Genomic DNA, 22,521 nt, shown 5'->3' with positions numbered 1-22,521 from the left:
TTAGAGCTGAAAACTTAACATTTAGGCATAACTCTTTTCTCAGATGTGTTCATTAACTTACCAATGGCTAGATGCAGCCGGTGACCGAAACACTGCAGGCGAGTCCAACCTTTAAATGAAACAGCCTTGACAATGTTTGCCCCATTGTCCGTTGTGATACACATCTGTCGGTCTTTGCTAAGGCCCCAAGATGTGAGTGCATCCTCCAGCCCCTGGCAGATTATTTCGCCAGTATGGTCCTCTGGAAACTATGCCGTCTGCAAGCATCTGCTTTGAAGAGCCTACTCCTCATCAATGTAATGAATGGTGTGGCTCATATATGGCTCAGATGTACGGCTGGACCATACGCAGGGCTCCAGACTGCGACCAAAATGGGGGGGTGTGGGGGGGGGGGGGGTGTTACCTTTTTTGTTAACAATTTCCTCACCTGAGGATAACGCGAGTTCACTTGTTTCACCGTCACTTTCGTGTCCCTCGGCACTCATTTTTTTCCTCTTTTCCAGAGGACATCCACTTTCTTCACCGGTAGCTCAAACAATGCTTTGCGGTAGGAAATGGGCATGTACTTTGATGTGTAAGCCAAAAGCTGCAGACTGACTGGCTGTTGTCGCGTTTATTTCTGCTGTGTGATAGGCTGTTAGATCTATCCATATCGAGTAAAACATGTCCAAAGTTTATCATCGTTATTGACATGAGTTTTATCGCGATCCCTTATCGAGATCGTTTTATCACCCAGCCCTAGCTGCAGCACTAAAAGTTCATCTATTACAGGCACCCAAAATAGTTAATTATTTAAAGACCACTTATTTATAATTTAATGAGGGCCAAAATAATGTTATCGATGTGTTACAAGCCAATATTAACAATTTGCTAACTACAGAAAATTTTTTAAAAAGTTTTTCAGTATATTCAGTGTTAGTAAACTATTTAAAGACAAAAATATTTGTTATTATTTGATAGTTAACAATACATTAATAATTAACTATTGCTAAATAATGATAAATTACCATTTATTAAGGATGATTATCATAAAGTGTTACCCAAAAGGCTGGATTAGAGAAATTTTCATGGAGAACAAATAATTGCCCTTGAAACCATTTAGCCCTAAAAGGAAACAGGAAGAGGTTATGCTTTTGTACATTACATTTTCTTTTATTTGAATGCTATATCTTAAAGTAAACTTGAAGAATTCTGGTTTTCACAAAAAGTTGTGTAGCTCATAGAATATTACAAATAAAAAATGTGCAAAAAGTCAAGTAGCACCCATACTTTAGAGCATAACTGTGATTGGCTCAAGCATGGCTTACTTTACTAAGGAGTCTCTAGAGTGCCATGATGGACTACAATGTATGCAAATTCTACACATTGACTCATCACCCTTGTTGTTTTACATGTCTGCAAAACAGTTAGCACCATACAAATAATTTTATACTAGAAGCTTGCAGACCTGAATTACTTTAGAATTAATGTGGTTTAGACTGATGAAACATTTTGTTGACTTAAATTCATTGAAATAAGCCCAGCATTAATTAAAATAGGAAACATGTATACACACATGGAAACACTATGCGGTCTGTTTCAGTAAAATGTGTTTAATTTCATGCACTGACAAAAAATTGCCAACAATTTTGCAAAATGAGTGGATATTAGTCACATATTGTGAACATAGCTCTAACCTTTCAGTTTGGATGCCTGAGGTATGGTGAGGATTTAATGTACAATATTCTGACAATCTATGCATCAATCCCCTATTAGTATGAAAGTTTTATCTCTATTCCAATTTTAGCTTTTTTCAATCTCTTCATCAAAGTCTCTTTGATATCTTTAGTCTTGAAACAATATATGATTGGATTAACAGCAGCAGGAAAAAGACTGTACAACAATATCAATAAAATGCGGATATCTAAACTGAAAGAAAATCCTACAGTATTAGCCACATAAACAAAACATCTGGGTAGGTAAAAAAGGCATGTGATGAATATTTGTGGAGTGCAAGTTGATAAGGATTTGTAGCGCCCTTCAGGATTAGACATTTTGAAAATCACTACAATGATTGAAATGTATGAAAACAAGATGAATGCAAGAGGAACCAAGAGACAAAACATGGCCATACAAAGAGAAGTGACCTGAACAATTTTAATGTCCTCACCACATCCCTGACTTGTAATAGAGATGTGGTCACAGTAGCACTGAGCAATGATATTTGATTTACAGTAAGGTAAAGTGAGGGCATGGAATACAACACTCACCATCAAAGACATTGGTATAAACCAAGCCAAAGCACAAAGCACCGATATAGTGTTGTTTGTGATTAGAACAGGATAACGCAATGGAATGCATATCGCAATAAATCGATCAAGAGCCATTACCCATAGGATAAAAGAATGTGCCGATCCTAAATAATGAACAAAAAACATTTGTGCAAAGCATCCATAAAATGAAATAATGCTATCATCAAACCAATATTTAGATATAATCTTTGGTAGAGTCACAGTGCCGAACGTTAAGTCATTCAGTGCCAGATGACAAAAGACCAGATATGTTGGTTTTTGAAGTGACTTCTCATAGATAACAAATGCTAAAATGAAAATATTTCCTAAAGCAATAGCTAAGTAGGTGAAGAAAAGAAGGGCTGACACAGGTCCATAATATTGTGGTAGAAGTCCAGGGAATCCAAGGATAAAGAAGTTTTTTATCCTTGTTACGTTGGTGTAGATCATAATCAGTTGAGGTCACAATAAGATCAGAACCAAATCAGAACCAAGAAACAATGAAATACCTGGAAGATAAAAGCAGGGATTAAAACAGAACAATCCATAATCCAACTATCCAAAATGCTGTTAACAAAGGTTTCAAATTATATCTTGCAATTATTTAACATATAAAAGAGAACAAAGATCCACTAGAATGTTTTCCCATGTTTTCTTGTGACTGTGAGTCTTACCTTCCAGATCGTAGGTCACCATCCAAAAGCTCATGACAGTACCTGGGTGCCAGCTAATATCTGATTCTCATAAAGTTTGACCAGGCATATCCTCAAAGGATCATATTCTCAGATGAACTAAAGAGCCCAGCTGTGAAAATTTGTCATATATTTCTTTCTTTTTTTTCTCTTTCCAACAATTAATTCAACTTAAAGAAGACAATGTAGCAACTAAAACAAAAGAGATTAGCCTAATTCATATTGTTTACTTTACTGAAGGCTTAGATGAAAATAAAGTTAATACATAATATTCTATCAATAAAAAGACAAAAATAGATAATAGCTAAATTCCATCTGGATGCTGAATCCTCCAAACCAAAAAAACATCCATGAAGCAAGAACACAGTGTATCATGCTCATGTGGCAATCATTTATTAAATGGGAGTCTTTTTCTTTCTTTCTTTCTTTCTTTCTTTCTTTCTTTCTTTCTTTCTTTCTTTCTTTCTTTCTTTCTTTCTTTCAAAACTGTCAGGTTAGGTAGCCCAGTGCACAGGCCCATTATCCAACCTCCCTGGTAGATGTTGGACAGGGCCTTGGCACTGTTAGTGAGAACAAGGGTACAGAATAGTAGAAAATAGATCATTATTACATATTATTAGGGGAATGTTTCTAGCACAAATAGAGATCTGCAGTGTAAAACAGACAGTATGTGAATTAACTGGCAGAGAGAGAGAAAGCAAACAGATATCAGAAGGCTGTTAGACCATTAGCATGCTGGATGAGTGTGGACTTCTTCGGTCTTCTGAACTTCTGATAACAGCTTAATTTCAATCAAGGAGACAGAAAGCAATTGACATGGAGAAATGAATTGATCATATTTACTGGAAGTATAGATAAAAATGAAACTGATACATAAAAAAGTAACTGCACACAACCTGAATTGTCAGATGGCTTGTGAGGAATACCAAGAGTGTGCTTAATAATAGTAAATTAAAACTTCACCTTCTCCAAAACAACTTAAGTGGCCGGGAACTGGTGCTTTACAGTTCCAAAAAGGGCAAAAAAATTACCATAAAACCAAACAGCTTGTGCAGCATAATCCAAATATTTGCCAAAAATAGCAGCAGCAGTGTCAGTCCCATTGAGATGTATTACATGGAACTGACATCAGCTTTGCTTGCAAAAAAGTAAGATGACTGAAAAGGTTAAAAATGAACACTAAAATTGCAATTTAGCAAATTTGCAATATACCTGTAGACCAAAAGATGGTTTCTTATCAGGTAGTTCCCTTATTTCTTTGGTACAAGTTTGTTCATTCATTCATTCATTCATTCATTCATTCATTTATTTATTTTTCAACCTCAGAAATCAGGCATTAAGCATCATTTGAAAAGGTGTTGCAACAAGAATGGCCATGACAAGAAGAGCATTAAGGAGTTGAAATGAGACTATATTATTTTAGAGGGTGCAGAGCAGGGTGTGACAAGAAACTGGTCCATAATTCATGTTGTTACTTTTGCATGATGGCAAGTTGAACAATGGCTCACTCTCATAACATCGTGCTAACCATGTATTTTTGCATATGGTGGTGGGAAGGTGATTTTTTAATTGTCATGCCTATGTGAACCACAAATTACACACTCTGTTCATGTTTTTTGAATGTATGTCTACCCTACAATCACTTGTATTGTAGTACTGTATTGGCTGGACCTGCTGTCAGCTTTGTTGGAAAAAAGGCAGAATTAGAACAACTTTTAATGGGAAATATTATTCGCAGCTCATAAGTAAAACTCAAATCAAGCTATAAAAACTATAAAATATGATACCAAAATGTGATACAAATAACTGCCAGTGACACCATTTAGCCTAAAATGAAAAGAAAGGGGTTATGCTTTTGTACATTACATTTTCTTTTATTTGAATGCTATCTTTATAGAATTTCTAGAATACAGAAGTAATTTTCTCAGACAGAACATCACAAATAATCACAACAAAATGCACAGAAGTGGTGACCAAACTTTAGAGCCGAACTGTATGTGTAACAAGGCCTACTTTACTAAGGAGTCTCTGGAGTGTCATGATGGCATACAATGTACACAGATTTTATAACTCCTCTCTCCTGTTGTTTTACATTTCTGTGAAACAGTTAAGTCTTAGCACCGCACAAATTGAACCATTTTGTAGCCGAAGCTTGCAAATCGGAATTACGCTAGAATGGATGTGGTTTAGACTGATGAAAATTTTTGTCGACTTAAATTGATTGAAATACAAGGCTGAACATTGCTCAAAATATTAAATATGGATGGCTGAGGTATGGTGAGGATTTCATGTACATTATTCTGACATTTAGCCTATGCATTAGTCCTCTATTACTATTCTATCTCTGTTCCGACTTTTTAGTTTTTTTCAATCTCCTTGTCAAAATCTCTTTGATATCCTTGGTCTTGAAACAATATATGATTGGATTAACAGCAGCAGGAAATAGACTGTACAACAATATCAATAAAATGCGGACATCTAAACTGAAAGAAAATCCTACAGCATGAGCCAGATAAACAAAACATCTGGGCAGCTAATACAGGCATGTGATGAATATCTGTGGGGTGCAAGTTGATAAGGTTTTGTAGCGTCCATCCAAGTTTGGCATTCTCAAAACAATTACAAAGATGGAAATGTAGGAAAAAATGATAAATGTAAGTGGAACCAAGAGACTAAACATTGCAAGACCCACAGCAACGGCCTGAACAAATTTAACATTTTCTCCATATCTGAGGTTTGTAATTGAAATGTGGTCACAGTCGCAATGCACAATGATGTTAGAGTCACAATAAGGCAAAGTAAGGGCATGAAATACAACTGCCATCATCCTAAGAAATGTCCCTATCCAAGACAACCCACAAGCAACAGAAATGGTGTTGTTTGTAATCAGAACAGGGTATCTTAAAGGAATACAAACTGCAATGAAACGATCAAGGGCCATAATCAGCAGAATAAGGGAATGAATGGCTCCTAAAGAATGAACAAAATACATCTGAGTGAAGCAGCCACCAAATGATACAATCTTGTCATCCCACCAATATTTGGATACCATTTTGGGCAGGGTTACAGTCCCAAATAATAAATCATTCATTGCCAGGTGACAGGAGATCGGATATGTCGGCTTATGAAGACTCCTCTCACAGCCGACAAAAACTAAAATAAAAACATTTCTGGCAACAATAACCAAGTAGGTGAAGAAAAGAAGGGCAGACACTGGTCCATAATATGTGGGCTCAAGTCCTGGGAATCCAAGTATCATGAAGTCTTTGATAGTTGTTATGTTTGTGTAGAGCATTATCATTTGTCAGCATAAGACACAATGCAGCACAGAATGGAAAAAAATTGTTTGAAGGTGAATTCTTCTGTGTGCTGACTCCATTAATGCCTTGCAGCCCATTAAGCCAAATCAGGAAACTAATAGACGAACTGTCTATCTGTCTATTATTAGTCTATTCTGCAGAACTGCTGACAACAATCTTGGCACTGCAACGGGTGGAACAAGTAAGACCAGATAAAGTGCTGATATATTCTGACTCATATCCTTTTTGGAAGAGTGTATATTCTTGGCAATCTTGTCAGAGTGATTTAATGATGGAGGTGAATTTAATTGTAGATTAAGATGCATGGGTATAATGATTAGGTTTGGGTTGGGCTCCAGCACACTGGGGAGATATCTTAGGTAATGAGACTGCTGATAAAATTGCTTTAAAAGCTTTGGAAAGAGGAGAAATAGTTGTTACAGTTATGCTGGGAAAAAAGGAAGTAAAAGGAAGCAAAAACTATTAGGATGGTGGGGATTAGTAGGTGGCAAGAGAAGTGGGAAGCGCTACAGGAATGTGGCATCATGAAATGGTGAAGAATGTGCTGGCAAAACATTCTCCAGGTAGAAATAAGAAGGAGTAAAATGTGATGTGGAGAAAGGCACGTTGTTTCACTGCTTATGGGAGTGCCCAAGAATCATGGACTTTTGGAATGGTGTACTTGATATACGTATTATCACAAATAGTATCTGAAAAGCTACCAGTATGTCCACAGCTGTGCATCCTAGGTCTGTTCCCTGAGGAACTGAATATTAGTAAGACCAAGAAGAAAATGATTACATGTTGTCTTCTCCAAGCTAAACACACAATTGCACCATTTTGGAAAATCCAGACAAACCAGATATCAGTCAGTGGTTCAGAGACCTATCTAATTGTCTTGCTTTAGAGAAATTGACGTATGCTATCAAAGGAAAACCTGATGTCTTTCAAGAAATATGGGGACATTTCCTACATTTTATGGAAAATAATCCTTTGGGACCTGTATTAACTAGCTATATCTGTATCAGACCTGTATTAACTAGCTATATCTGTATAGAGCTGTATCAGCTCTTGTACATTGTTAGTACGTAATGACTTTGTCTTTTATGTCATGTACAATTTAATTTTTTTTTTCTTTCCTAGTTCTGTGTTTTTTATTTAGGCAGGGGTTGGATGTGGGAGATGGGGTGACGTGTGCTGTATTATCTGTTTGGTTTTTTTTGTCATGATCTCTGTTGTTGAAACTAAAATGGCAATAAATATATTTGTTAAAAAAAAAAAGAAATAGGAAGGAAGAAGTGCAGCTAAATGCATGTTTGAGAAAGTAATAACTGATTACATACATTGAAAAACCACTGCGTTAAGTTAATTGTTACCACAAACAAGCACAGATCCTGTACAGGGATCTGTTCTGTTCAATTCAATTCAATTCAATTCAATTCAGTTCAATTCAATTCAATGTTATTGTCATTGTACAATGCACAAGTACAGGTACAACTTACAAGCTCTATTAACAAAGTTGGATAGGCTAATTCCTGGAATACACTTGTAGGATACAGTATGTGATAGGTAAGACGCCCTCTAGAGGCCATCTAACAAAGTGTTGATGACATTGTGAATGCTGAAAAATGAAATGACTCAGAAAGACATGGTATTGTTTTCTTTTTTTGTAAGCATTTATTGTTCACATAAAAGAGATTCAGATTGTGACTGAATGTTTATTTAGATTTTAGATTTCAGATTTCATTGCAATTCTATGCTACATTCATTATCCCATTGGAAGGCTGTGGCTTTACACCATGATGATGCAGCGACTACGTGGTTTTGCTGTGCATTCCCAATAAATGCCCAAGCATGAGCAGGCAGCAGCATCTCTTCAATTATGTTCTGTCACCTTCTCAATAATATTACAATTTTTAAAGTAGCTTGTGTTCCCATTTAAGTTAATGAAATTCACACGTTAGTGGAGATATTCTGTTTCTTAGATGGTGATATCAAAAGGTATTTATTATATTATCTTTTCTTTTCTGCTCTATCTCATCAAATCATAAAATATTTAAATCAGAGAAGCTAGCCAATATGGAGATTGAGTATTATTATTATTATTATTAAATGTACCATATACGTAGCTATATATGTAGCTGGTAGGAACCTCTTGTTCAGGAATTATGAATGTACAATAAACCATAATATATCATGTTATTCGACATAATATCACTGTCGGGTGAAAACCTTGTATCTCTAAAATGTCAACTGTTAAGGAACTTAGAAAAACTTGTTTTTAGCTTGACCACCAAACATTTCTAAGTTTATCCAAAGGGGTTTGAAATTAAAACATGTAAATGACCAAAATTGGAGTTACAAGGTTTTCACATGACATCAGCAATATCCACAATATACAATTTGTCCAGCAAACCATTCACTTGGGGGCAGTCTTCATTCTCATTAGCTCTTAGAGAAATTTTGTCTTGCGCATCGAGAGACAGCAGTGCACAGAAACAGTCAGTACTTGACTACTTACATACACACAGTACATACTCTTAGACAATAACTACAGTGAGTTCATTACAGTTAATCCATTCATTTCACTAGTAATGTACTCAAATAAGTAAGTACTTAAAAAAGAGTTCCAGTCCTCAGTGTAAGTGCTGTTGAACATTGTAATTGGCATGTAATGAAAACTATCACAGCATATATTAAAATGTAGCTCCCTGAGACACATCTAAAAATTTTAAATATGAAATTGAGGATTATATAGATCAAATGATAGAGGCTTGCTGAGCAGTATTTATTTGACTGGAGACAATATAAACTGCTTATGTGCCAGCAGATTTTGCCTAGAGAAAACTAACATGCTGGAGGTCATATGGCTATAGAGGAATGTAAATGATTCTGTCAAGAAGCTGCAAGCCTTACTTTTTGGATTCAACAGTATATAACTACTAACACCCTGGCACTGCTCCCAGTCTGCCCTTCCTGGCCTGCCACCAAATCTGGAAACCTATGGCAGACACTGAGGTTTGGCCCAAGTTAAGGTTTAGGCTGTTCTCTTTTGTATGCTTCAACAGAAGTCACAGAGCATTGTAATAAAAGTAACGTGTGTTGAGTCCTGTTCCACATGTTCAAGATACCCCAGTCATCATTAAGGATTGCTTTGTGCTAATGTTACCTGCTTTTTAGCAGGCGTTTGGGGGCTGCCGCTAGCTTGTGCATCTCGCGGTGCCACACACTTCTCCCACTCGGCTGCGTGCCTCTGTTGGAGATGCTGGAATAAATTTGTCGCCCTGCTGCCTTTAGTTGCCACAGATTTTAGACAAACTTTACAACGGACAGTGGTTCGCTCGACGTCTGACATTGCAAAACCGAACCACTTCCAAACGAGCTCCTCACTTGTAGAAGCGTGTGCTGCCGTCTTGATACAGTTTGTGTCTGAGCGGAAATCTCGGTGGGCGTTGTTATCGACTGCGGAAGCTCAGGGAAGCGGTGGGGTTTGTTTGACAGAGAGTGATCTGTGCTGTATTTACCCAGGTTAAAGTGAATCTCGATTTTCATTTTTACACATCGTCCTAAACCATACATTTAGTTTATCTCATAGTTCATAGTTTAAGTCTTGTTGCTCCCATATTCACCTCTGTTTCCAATCACCAGAAACAGAATCTCAGAATCTTAACTCTGATTTGAAAATTTCCAATGATCTTTCAACTTTGTGAGGAATGTATATATAAGGCTCCCACACACCATCTACTTGCAAATCACAATTTAATATAGCGACGTTTCGTTTCGTCATAGACCTTCTTCTTTCAAGCAACATCCCAGGAAGAAATATGAAGATATTTCAATTTGAAAACCCTAAGAATTAATAATGATTATCCTGCCCATGTCAGGTTAGATTTGAAGAATCAATCAATTATCCATAAGGACCGATGAGTTTTAAATTAAAACATTTTTGAAATAACATTGAACATTATTAAACTGCTTCAGCTTAACCTAAACAGAATGTTTGAAATGGGCATAAAAAGACATGAAAGTAGGCTGTTAGTCCTATTCATGGTAAACTTAATTGTCATAATTAAGTATGAATTTTTGAATGTGGATATTTTAAAGTCTGGCCAGAATTTTATATTCACCAGCTACTAGTTAAAATGAATTGGCATTTACCAAATTTGTAGCTTAAACACTCAATCTATTTTATTTCATGGAACATTCCAGGTTAATTAGAAGGAAGGTACAGCGGTGAATAATGCAGTGATTTATCAGTTACAAATAGCAGTAACCTGAGCTTTTTGTGGAACAGTGTTCCTCTTGAATCGTTTGGTCAGGCTTTCTCTCATGTCTTTAGCTCTTAAGCAGTATATAAGTGGGTTAACCATGGGGGGGAAAAGGCTATACAGCATGATAATTACTATACGCATATCGGGACTGAATTTAATGCCAACAATGCTCGACAAATAGACAAAACTCCTGGGTAGATAATAGAGTGTGATTATTATCAGTTGAGCACTGCAGGTAGACAGAGTTTTGAGCCGGCCTTGCGAATTTGCTATTTTAAGCACTGCTAAAATGATAGAGCTGTAGGAGAAAACGATGAATGCCAGAGGTACAAGTAGCACAATCATTGCAGCAATAAATGCAGGAATGCCATAAGGGGCCCGGTTAGTGCATGCAAGCTTTGTTATACCAATATGATCACAGTAGCAGTGATTGATTGTGTTTGAGGCACAGTAAGGAAGAGGGTATGCCCTAATAACTAACATTAAAGGGACTGCTTTTGCAACAACCCATGCAGTAATACTGAGAATGATAATAGTGGAGTTTTTGATCAAAATTGGATATTTGAGAGGATGGCAGATAGCCAAATACCTGTCTAAAGCCATTATGAATAGAACAAAGGAATTCACTGAGCCAAGATAGTGCACAAAGTACATTTGGATAAAGCAAGCGGTGAATGAAATTTTTCCTGATTGAAACCAATACTTAGTGATGATCTTTGGTAATGTGGTTGTGCTAAAGAGAATATCGCATGCATTCAGATTAAGCATAATACAATACATGGGCTTATGAAGGCCCCGGTCGGTTGCAAACAAAGCAATAATTGAAGCATTTCCTATCAAAGTTAAGAGATAAACTAAGAATAATACAGCCGAGGCAAGGCCTTGGTACTCTGGGTGAAGTCCAGGGAATCCAGTAAGGACAAATTCAGTCACAAAGCTCTGATTTCCCTCTGGCATGATGGAGCAGGAATTTCCTAAACACAATGAAAAGGAAATCAGAGGACAACAGATGGAAATGTAAATATTGGTTCAAATAACTTAAAGAATAGTAATCCTATACTACTTATAATTGTCAATCTGGTACTGCATTAGTGTATCCTTTGATCTCACAAATTCATTTTCTTTGCATTCTAATCTCAACAGTAAATAATATTATATAAAAATAACTAATAAAGCATTTAAGTGTGAATTCAATGAGTATTATATGTGTGGCTAGTGCAGTTTCTAGGACCTGAGAGTTTATGCTTACCCTTCCCATACAGGTGTCACTACTGTGGTAGTTTACTCTACTGATATACCTCTTTATGTCAGTTCTTTGCCTACACCTTGTGATGGTGAGGTATCCATCCTTCTCTTATCCTCAGTGGATCAATAACAATCCCTCAATCAGCGTCTATGGGCCACACACTGACAATTTTTTCATAAGGGACTTCAAGAAAGCTGAAAACAACCAATGCTTTAAGAAAAAAATCACAGTAGTACTAAGGTACTAGAATTGTAAGATCATGTAAAAAAAAATCTGATTAAGAAACTCACTCACTCACTCACACTCAATTCTTTAGAGCGATTAAATTGGTCAAGTTGAGAGAAACACCTGTAACTTCACCGTGGCTAAACAGGTTTTCAATAGGCTACTCGTTACCTTCCGGTCGAAGCCATTAACAAGTACAGATCCTGTACAGGCCCGCGGCGTGTGTGTTGAATTCCACTAGCTGTGGCCACATTGATCTTTCGGAAAATTGACAGAGTTATTGACGGATAGATTTCTGTCCATTGGGCTGTTTTGGAATGTCAACATGGTGCGAGAGGCAGAAATACAGTAGCCTAGCTTCGCTCATAATGGTGCTACTTCATAGAAACAAGTTAAATTCACTTGAACACATTGGTTTATCACTCACATTGGGTTGAAAATAGGAAAGAATAGTTTCACAACACAACCTGTCAGCTCCACGGCTCAGAGTAACCTGTCTGTGCTTGTTATTTGATTGTGCGTTTGTTTAATGTCACCCGGCTTCCCGGTTGAGTGAAGTTTTCCGTTTTTAAGCACTGTGATTGGCCCGAACCAGTAGTTTAAGGGCCTAAAACAGCTACAACCACCGGTACTGCTCTGTATTTATTTTTTCAAAACCGGAAAGCGGACGCCCTCTAGAGGCCATCTCACGAAGCGACATCTCACTAAAGCGTTATCTGACTGACTGACTGACTGACTAAATGCATGACCTGAATTTGCCGTCTGATGCCCTCGGCTGCGTCATGGGAAAAAGATATAACGCAATTTCCCTCGGCAGATCAGGTTGGCCAAGACATGATGCTATTTTGTTAGTTAGCAAGATAACTAGCAAATACTCTAGTTAGCGAATATATCCAAGTCAGTAAACATGGCATACCGCTAATCCCAAGAGCTCTCTGATTCCAACTGGTATGTCATGTTTCTTTTCAACATTTTTAGAGGCGATGGTCTTTGTCAAATAGCGCTGGGTTCCTCTGGACTTCTGTCATCAGCTCCTCAGCAAGCAACGCCATCACTGCAGTGAACCTTTGCAGTACTTTATTTTGATTGGTTGAAAATGTTTTATTGTTGTCTCTACATGCAAAAACATCACTCTGAGTTGGAACCAACAATATAGTTATAGTTGTCATTTTCAGTGTTGGGGGTAACACGTTATCAGACTTTTGTGGCAACTAGTAACTTAACGCGTTCGTTTTTCAATTTATGTAATCAGTTATTAGTTACTTTCTCAAACTTACATTTCGCTACTTTTATTTTTCTTTCAAATGCAAATTAAAAATTAAGGTATAGGTTACACTACATGATGTTATTCAAAGCAGACTATAGGCAACTGTAGGCTGGCGGTGCAGTGGAGGCTTGTAGGTTACGACCGACTCGCTTTCAGAATGAACACAACAACTTGGAAATATTCACATTACTTTGAACTGATCAAAGAGAATGGTAGGAACATTATTGTTAACTGTAAGCAGTGGTGGAATGTAACTAAGTACATTTACTCAAGTACTGTACTTCAGTAAAGTACAAGTACCTCTAAATTGTACTTGAGTATTTCCATTTAATGCTACTTTATTCTTCCACTCCACTACATTTCAGAGGGAAATATTGTACTTTTTACTCCACTACATTTATTTGACAGCTTTAGTTACTAGTTACTTTGCAGATTTAGATTATTAATACAAATTATAAATGAACTAATAAATTATGATATATTTGTATAGGTTAAGCTACCCAGCAGTATATAAAGTAATTAAAATTAGCTCCACCTTTACCAGCTGCAACATTAAAGTGATGAACACATTAATGCATCAATAATTATAGTCCAATAACATGATATATATGATTCTGAAATGGGCCATTCTGCATAATGACTACTTTTACTTTTGCTACTTTAAGTATATTTTGATGCAAATACTTTTGTACTTTGACTTAAGTAAGATTTTGAATGCAGGACTTTTACTTGCAAAGTATTTTTACACTGTGGTATTGCTACTTTTACTTAAGTCAAAGATCTGAATACTTCTTCCACCACTGACTGTAAGTTTAGCTTTCACTATCACACCTGAAGATTTGAATTGAAACAGCTTGTGAGCGCAGTCTGCCGTTTATTTTGAGACCAGACCGGATCAGTTAAGGCTCCGTTGATCACCAGGATGAAGTTAATTTGAAGTTTGATATTCACTGGTTGATGCGCCTTTTAACGTCGATAGCTCTGTGTCGATAGCTCTGTGTCGATAGCATAATTTTTCTCAAATTAGGCTTTTTTATAGAGAGGAACACAGAGCCAATGTTTCACAGTATTGATAAAGTCAAAATCATCTACGGTTGTGATGCAGTGATGGCAGAAAGGCATCCAGTCAGTCCAAGCACCCACTGAGTATTTACTGTGGAAGCAGGTAACTGAAAGCTGCCTTGATGTTTTCTTTAGACAACAGTAGCTTGTTACTTAAGGCTGCGTCCCAAACGTGACGATTAGTGACGATTTCTATACATTAAGAGTGATGACATCAGCAGACGTATTTTAAAGGCATGCTTTTAAGTGGGTAACGTGAAAGTAGTCTAACGAGTTACTTTTAATAAAGACTAACTTAGTAACGTAACTAGTTACTATTTAGGGCAAGTAACGAAGTAAAGTAACTAGTTAGTTTCAAAAGTAACTTTCCCCAACACTGGATTTTGGATTTGATCTGAGCCCATTTTTATGATGTATGAACATACCTCTCTTTGTATCTGCAGATGATTCCTTATATTGGGAGAGATGAGGCACTATAGATCTCCTCTGGCACTGACCCCTTCCCCTATAAAAAGAGTTGAGGCACCATAGATCTCCCCCAATATTGACCCCTATAAGGTATTAGATGACTATATAGAGTTGTGTTGTGATGATATTGTTGCCAATTTGTGGCCCCATCTGTGGAAATGGTACTTATAGTGTGTGAAGTAGAAATAGTTTGACCACGATATTTTGATATTTTGATATTTTGACATTTTGACAGTTCGACCATGATGATATTTGTTATTGTTGTACTTGTTATTGTTACCTTGTGTGTTTGTCGCATCAAATACTGTAAGTAAGTAAAACTGATGTTGTTATATAGTGATGACTTCTGTTGTCACATGATCTGGAATTCATGTTGTCACACGATCTGTAATTATTACCACCTTGGCACAGAAAGTCTTTGTAAATCCACATGCCAATCAAGTGAAGAGCGAACCTGAAGAAGCCACAATGCGAAGCGCGATGTTTGCCCCGATATTTTATATGAATTTAACTAAAAAGGCAAAAGGCAGTACAGAACACGTATTATACTAGGGTGAGAAAGCCAAGAGGAGGCGAGACATCAAGGGCCCGGCTTGCACTAGGTCAACCTAGTCTTGTTTCTCAATATGAACAATGTTTTAGACAATGATTACAATTATGCTGAACATTAAAATATTGATTGTCCTTCAACTCTATTACCATTTTCAACCCTGTTACACTGTGTTCAACATTGTCATTTAATTTTTATTTTATAATTTGAGTTATAAAAAATCTGTAATTTATGTTTGTCAAAAATGTGTATGGTGTGTACAGTAATCAATAGAAAATAATATGCTCTAATATTTCTGATGTTAATAATTTTAATACAAGATGTGCAGGTTCGCAACACATAAAGTACTCATGACATGGTTTGGAGGGCGAATAGTGTGGGTTTTTATATCTGGATTTTCTGCTTAGAACTAGTGATCTATAACAAGGAACTTTTCCAAACATATTCAGAGTCCAAGCTGTCTGTAATGGGGTTGAGCTTAAATAGGGTCTTTGTCAGAAAATAATGATACTAATTTCAGGGTTTTCTGCTTGAGATGGGAAAATATGTTTTCTTGAAAGCGAAACAAGATCAGATGAAGTGATCAGAAATGAAATTACTTAATTTATTTGTTTTCAAATAGTAAGGCCCAAATCAGAGAAGCTAGCCAGTATGGAGATTGAGTGAGTATTAATAAATTTACCATATACGTAGCTGGTAGGAACCTCTTGTTCAGGAATTATGAATGTAAACCATAATGTATCATGTCATTTTATTTTACATTTCAGTCAGGTAAAAACCTTGTATCTCTAAAATATCAACTGTTCAGGAACAGTTTAACATTGTAATTGGCATGTAATACAAAGTATCACAGCAAAATGTAGCTCCCTGAGACACATCTAAATAGCTTGAATATGAAACTGAGGATTATATACAGTAGATCAAATGATAGAGGCTTGCTAGTAGTAGTAGTAGTAGTAGTAGTAGTAGTAGTAGTATCTCTTTGACGGAAGACAGTATAAACTGCTTATGTGCCAGCAGATTTTGCCTGGAGAAAACCTACATTTCTGTGCTGGAGGTCATATGGCTATAGAGGAATGTAAATGGTTCTGTCAAGAAGGTGCAAGCCTTACTTTTTTGATTCAACAGTATATAACTACTAATACCCTGGCACTGCTCCCAGTCTGCCCTTCCTGGCCTGCCACCAAATCTGGAAACATGTCTCTCTTTTGTATGCTTCAACAGAAGTCACCAAGCATATTAATAAAAGTAAAATATATTTTGAAATAACATTGAACATTATTAAACTGCTTCAGCTTAACCTGAACAGAATGTTTGAAATGGGCATAAAATGACATGAAAGTAGGCTATCAGTCCTATTCATGGTAAACTTAATTGTCATAATTAAGTATGAATGTTTGAATGTGGATATTTTAAAGTTTGGCCAGAATTTTATATTCACCAGCTACTAGTTAAAATGAATTGGCATTTACCAAATTTGTAGCTTAAACACTCAATCTATTTTATTTCATGCAACATTCCAGGTTAATTAGAAGGAAGGTACAGCGGTGAATAATGCAGTGATTTATCAGTTACAAATAGCAGTAACCTGAGCTTTTTGTGGAACAGTGTTCCTCTTGAATCGTTTGGTCAGGCTTTCTCTCATGTCTTTAGCTCTTAAGCAGTATATAAGTGGGTTAACCATGGGGGGGAAAAGGCTATACAGCATGATAATTACTGTACGGATATCGGGACTGAATTTAATGCCAACAATGCTCGACAAATAGACAAAACTCCTGGGTAGATAATAGAGTGTGATTATTATCAGCTGAGCACTGCAGGTAGACAGAGTTTTGAGCCGGCCTTGCGAATTTGCTATTTTAAGCACTGCTAAAATGATAGAGCTGTAGGAGAAAACGATGAATGCCAGAGGTACAAGTAGCACAATCATTGCAGCAATAAATGCAGGAATGCCATAAGGGGCCCGGTTAGTGCATGCAAGCTTTGTTATACCAATATGATCACAGTAGCAGTGATTGATTGTGTTTGAGGCACAGTAAGGAAGAGGGTATGCCCTAATAACTAACATTAAAGGGGCTGCTTTTGCAACAACCCATGCAGTAATACTGAGAATGATAATAGTGGAGTTTTTGATCAAAATTGGATATTTGAGAGGATGGCAGATAGCCAAATACCTGTCTAAAGCCATTATGAATAGAACAAAGGAATTCACTGAGCCAAGATAGTGCACAAAGTACATTTGGATAAAGCAAGCGGTGAATGAAATTTTTCCTGATTGAAACCAATACTTAGTGATGATCTTTGGTAATGTGGTTGTGCTAAAGAGAATATCACATGCATTCAGATTAAGCATAATACAATACATGGGCTTATGAAGACCCCGGTCGGTTGCAAACAAAGCAATAATTGAAGCATTTCCTATCAAAATTAAGAGATAAACTAAGAATAATACAGCTGAGGCAAGGCCTTGGTACTCTGGGTGAAGTCCAGGGAATCCAGTAAGGACAAATTCAGTCACAAAGCTCTGATTTCCCTCTGGCATGATGGAGCAGGAATTTCCTAAACACAATGAAAAGGAAATCAGAGGACAACAGATGGAAATGTAAATATTGGTTCAAATAAGTTAAAGAATAGTAATCCTATACTACTTATAATTGTCAATCTGGTACTGCATTAGTGTATCCTTTGATCTCACAAATTCATTTTCTTTGCATTCTAATCTCAACAGTAAATAATATTATATAAAAATAACTAATAAAGCATTTAAGTGTGAATTCAATGAGTATTATATGTGTAGCTAGTGCAGTTTCTAGGACCTGAGAGTTTATGCTTACCCTTCCCATACAGGTGTCACTACTGTGGTAGTTTACTCTACTGATATACCTCTTTATGTGAGTTCTTGACCTACACCTTGTGATGGTGAGGTATCCATCCTTCTCTTATCCTCAGTGGATCAATAACAATCCCTCAATCAGCCTCTATGGGCCACACTGATGGCAGTTGTTTCATAAGGAACTTCAAGAAAGCTGAAATGCATCCAATGCTTTAAGAAAAAAAATCACAGTGGCACTTTGAACACTGATTTTTTTTGAGTGAGTGATAAGATACTAGAATTGTAAGATCATGTAAAAAAAAAAAAACCCATCTGATTAAGAAACACTCTTTTTTTTCAGAGCGATTAAATTGGTCAATGGGGAAATGATAGCAAGAAATATTGTGTAATAACTATGTGTAATCCCATGATAACTCACTGAAAGTCCCAGTTCATTTAATAATGTTAATAATTATAAATCCGCATGGAACAAACAACTGCAGTTTTGGAAAACCCCGAAGGAGACATAAATTGATATTTTGAAAGCTGAGTTAATATTCCCAGTGTTAATGCTGGTCTCTAAGCACAGCCGCCAAGAAAATGTGTAATCATAGTGGATTTCATTAGCAGTCTGACGCTTCAGGTTGCAGTCATAAATTATTAAACATAAAATTAAATTGGGTTGGCTTTTGTACTTTTTCTATAGGTAGTTGGATAGATGCGTACCTATTGTTGTTATTATTATTATTAGTAGTAGTAGTAGTAGTAGTAGGAGAAGGAGTAATAGTTGTAGTCACAGTAAGAATTGTAGTGCAAATAGTACTTCACTGAAACTTCAAGTACACTGATGGTAAAATCTACCCTAAAACATTTATGTCACTACGATGATCTAAATTTTGTATTTCGATTTTAATCAAGTATCTCTTAAGATAGAAGTAAGAGAACAACTCCATTGACCTGGAAACATTTAGAAAACTAGAGTATGAACACATACTGCTAAAAAAAATCACTCTGGGTACTGGTTGGGTTTTGGTCTACTCATCTCAATGACAATCACAGATAATCTAATGATTTTGATTGACTTATATGAGTTTTATGATTGTGGTGATTTTTATGATGGTGGTGGAAAATGTTTTCTCAGGCACCTTTTTTAGAAGCACACATTATATTATGAAGAAAGACACTACTACAGTTACCAAAGAAATTGATAAATGGATTGATGCCATTCAAAGAAACGCATACCACCCCGGTAAGAAAAAAGTGTCACAAAAAATAATATTTCCTAATTTCAGCCATACCTTCTTGGCCTTCTAGTCATTATGTCTCATTGGATGTATTTTTTTCATTGGGTCTGTTTGTGTGTGTGTTTTTGTGTGTCCTTTCACAAACTTATCTTCACAATTGTTCAAATTAGAGCTAAGAATCAAAAACCAGAATACTCAGTCAGGCTTGGGACTAAAATGAATCCATGATCTTGACCTATGAGGGCCTTAGCTTGTGGGCATCGTACATCAGCAGTTCTCGCCTCTAGCTTTGGAGGAGGCTTGTTCATGTTCACAAATCTAGACTAAACTTTTTTTGGATATATACTGTAAATATTATAGTTAGGGGTTTAATTTCCCTGCTATAGTTAGATAGAGAAATTTGTGAAAGAGAAGATATCATATGGGAAACACAATATTTTGGAATTATGTAAAGAAGAATATGTAATGCAGGAAACGGGGATTGCATAAGACTGTTTGAAATGATAATTCACTAAGGTATAGAGACACACACACACACTTTAATCACACACCTGGGACCACTGTTGATGTGAGACACTAATTAGCTTCCTCTTGGACCTAATTTACTGTGTTGTTGCTTTTAGTATCATAGGTCCAAAACAAACATGCCATCCCCAGCCTTACAGATAACTTTTTGAAGGTAAATAGCTGGAAGTAATCATGAGTTGAAAGATGATAGAATGCTTACACATGTAGCATTCATGCAAGTGGAAAGTTAGTCTAGGCCACTTTAGGGATGGGCGCGATTAGTCGACTAGTCGTTTAAACGTTTCTACCCTTGCTAATCGGCACCACAAATACTAGTCGGTTAAACTAATTATTAATAATGTACAACGCCGGTTAACTGTTGCGTCTAAAATGTTACGCAGCCGGGGCTCCAGCCTCAGCAGGCGGTTATGCCCGGATGTAAAGGTGGAAAGTGGGACCGGACAGAGATGACATCTCCAGTGCAGTTTGGCAATATTTTGATCTAGAAAAGGAAAATAAGGTTGTAAACCTGTATCCCACCTAACGAAGATCCACTTGTGTGGTGGTGCGGGAAGACGCGACGCTTTCGAAAACTATGCCGGCTTGCAAGTCACTATCTCTGTGTGCCTGCAACATCTGTGCCAGCTGAGAGAGTTTTTTCAGCTACTGGACTTATCGTTAACAGACTGAGGTCTCGCCTTTCACCCGAACATGTTGACATGTTGATTTCGCTGAACAAAAATGTTTCGTTAGTCAAGTAAGTAGGCCTACCACGTTGTGTTTGTGTGTGTGTACCTGCTGTTTGAAGCTGATTGCCAACAGCACGCCGTTGTTGAATAGCCTAATAATCTAATGTCACGTCGATCAGTATTATTGGTAGTTTTTCTGATCACAGATTATTATTTTTTAATATTTTTTATTATTATTTTAAATGTTATTTGTTAACTTTTATTTAGTGAGTTGTCATGTTTTGTAATGTACAACGTTCATAATAAACGGCGCAAAGTGCCACAGTTATTGAAGAATATGATTAACGGTTTCAAATGGCTCTTAAATACATGCAATATTTTTTCGGACAACGTTTTAACCTTATAGATTAAATTGTGCTAATTTTTGACTGTTTTCTGAGTGTTTTCTTACTTTTAGACTAGTCGACTAGTCTACATTTAAATTTTCGTTTAATCGACAGGGAAATTAGTCGTTAGGAACATCCCTAGGCCACTTAGTTTGCAAAAATGTCTGTCTACTGTCTAGCTTTGTTTGAAAATGTCTGTCTACTGTCTGGTTTTGTTTGACAAGTAACTTTATTTGGCAGTTTTAATCCCATGAAGTTGCAAGTTGGATGTCAGTCTTCTCGTAAAACATTCCGACCCTCCAGTCAATATCATAATAGTCTGACCACTTCAAAAAGTATTAGGTTGCAAAAATGTGAGGATGCTAATTTTTAAAGAGCTTGGACTATCCAGTAGTCTAGTACAGTGTTTCTCAACCTTTTTCATATCAAGGACCCTAATCTAGTGCAGATTAGGGCCACAGACCCCCATTCAATGAGATTTTGTCTCTTGGACCCAAATCTGAGAATATTATTGTTAGATATGATTTTGTCCAGAATTCCATGACTATCTGTATTGTAGGAAGAGAGATAACAGTCATCCTTTTACATTCTCCAATTGTGTTAACTTCTTGTAAATTAAATCATGGTGAAGTTTAACAATTCATCAGTTTGCTGTGGAACACCCTCAAGGATGCCCTGTGGTCCCCGGACACCACGTTGAGAACCACTGGTCTAGTGTATGAGAAGCTGTTTATAGCTCTTTTTTTTTGTGAACAATTGTTTTTTATTGAAAATCAACAAAATACATCACAATACACGTAACTTTTTTTTCCCCCTCCCTTCCAACCCCCCCCCCCCCCCTTAAGTAGGTCTGTTATTAGAGAGGCAGCCCCCTTCCACATTTCCAACGTGGTGGCCTTAGCTTTGTTTACCCGGGCCGTGGACAGTTCTAACATGACCACATCTTGAAAGTATTCCAACCATTTTCTAGTATACAATTTGTGTGGTGGCAGCCAACGCTGCACTATAAGTTTTTTGGCTGCAGTTAGACCAGCGAGCCATAACTTGCGTTGTCTCTCACTCAATTCCATGCGTGAATCGTCATTGAGTAAAAGAGCACTGCCTTGTAGCACTCCCTCGTAGCACCTATGTCCTGTTGGACCAGAACTTAGCTTGTTGCACTGTCTCGTAGCACCTATGTCCTGTTGGACCAGAACTTAGCTCTATAGCACTTACTCTCGTTGTTCTCTCCTATCTAGAAACTTGCTTGTGTTGTATGCAAATCTCATGTGTAAGTCGCTTTGGATAAAAGCGTCTGCCAAATGTGAAATTGTAATTGTAATTGTAGGAATCAGATCCAGGGGTACACGCTTGCCAATCATATCAGACAAGGTTAATGTCACTTTCCTCCAAAAGTCATAGACCTCTGGGCATTCCCATACCATGTGTTTAAATGTTCCTGATGTATTGAGGGAGCACAAGTCACAGTTAGGGCTGGCTACACGTTTCATATGGAATCTCACGAGTGGTGTATGGTAGGCCCTCTGACACAGC

At 36.9% G+C, this 22,521-nt stretch overlaps 3 protein-coding genes and 1 pseudogene across 3 annotated transcripts; all 4 read right to left on the bottom strand.

The window, feature by feature from the left end:
- Positions 1-1,751: 1,751 nt before the first annotated feature.
- On the bottom strand, positions 1,752-2,720 carry LOC139647669 (olfactory receptor 52K1-like). Its single transcript, XM_071523610.1, has one exon. It carries the CDS (start codon positions 2,718-2,720, stop codon positions 1,752-1,754), a length of 969 nt encoding a protein of 322 aa, XP_071379711.1.
- A 2,580-nt stretch (positions 2,721-5,300) lies between these two features.
- On the bottom strand, positions 5,301-6,263 carry LOC139647649 (olfactory receptor 52E8-like; annotated as a pseudogene).
- Positions 6,264-10,514: 4,251 nt separating this feature from the next.
- Positions 10,515-11,489, bottom strand: LOC139647648 (olfactory receptor 10A6-like). Its single transcript, XM_071523582.1, has one exon. The coding sequence runs from the start codon at positions 11,487-11,489 to the stop codon at positions 10,515-10,517; it is 975 nt and encodes a 324-aa protein (XP_071379683.1).
- A 5,428-nt stretch (positions 11,490-16,917) lies between these two features.
- LOC139647647 (olfactory receptor 10A6-like) lies at positions 16,918-17,892 on the bottom strand. Its single transcript, XM_071523581.1, has one exon. It carries the CDS (start codon positions 17,890-17,892, stop codon positions 16,918-16,920), a length of 975 nt encoding a protein of 324 aa, XP_071379682.1.
- Between the last annotated feature and the right edge of the window lie 4,629 nt (positions 17,893-22,521).

Source organism: Centroberyx affinis, unplaced genomic scaffold (assembly GCF_046629955.1).
Source record: "Centroberyx affinis isolate AG114_WGS23_722 - 3 ecotype Tasmania unplaced genomic scaffold, CSIRO-AGI_Caff_v1 ptg001095l_1, whole genome shotgun sequence".
NCBI classification, from domain to species: domain Eukaryota; kingdom Metazoa; phylum Chordata; class Actinopteri; order Beryciformes; family Berycidae; genus Centroberyx; species Centroberyx affinis.
Note: the sequence above shows the minus strand (reverse complement) of the source record. Positions and strands in the feature narration are given on the sequence as shown.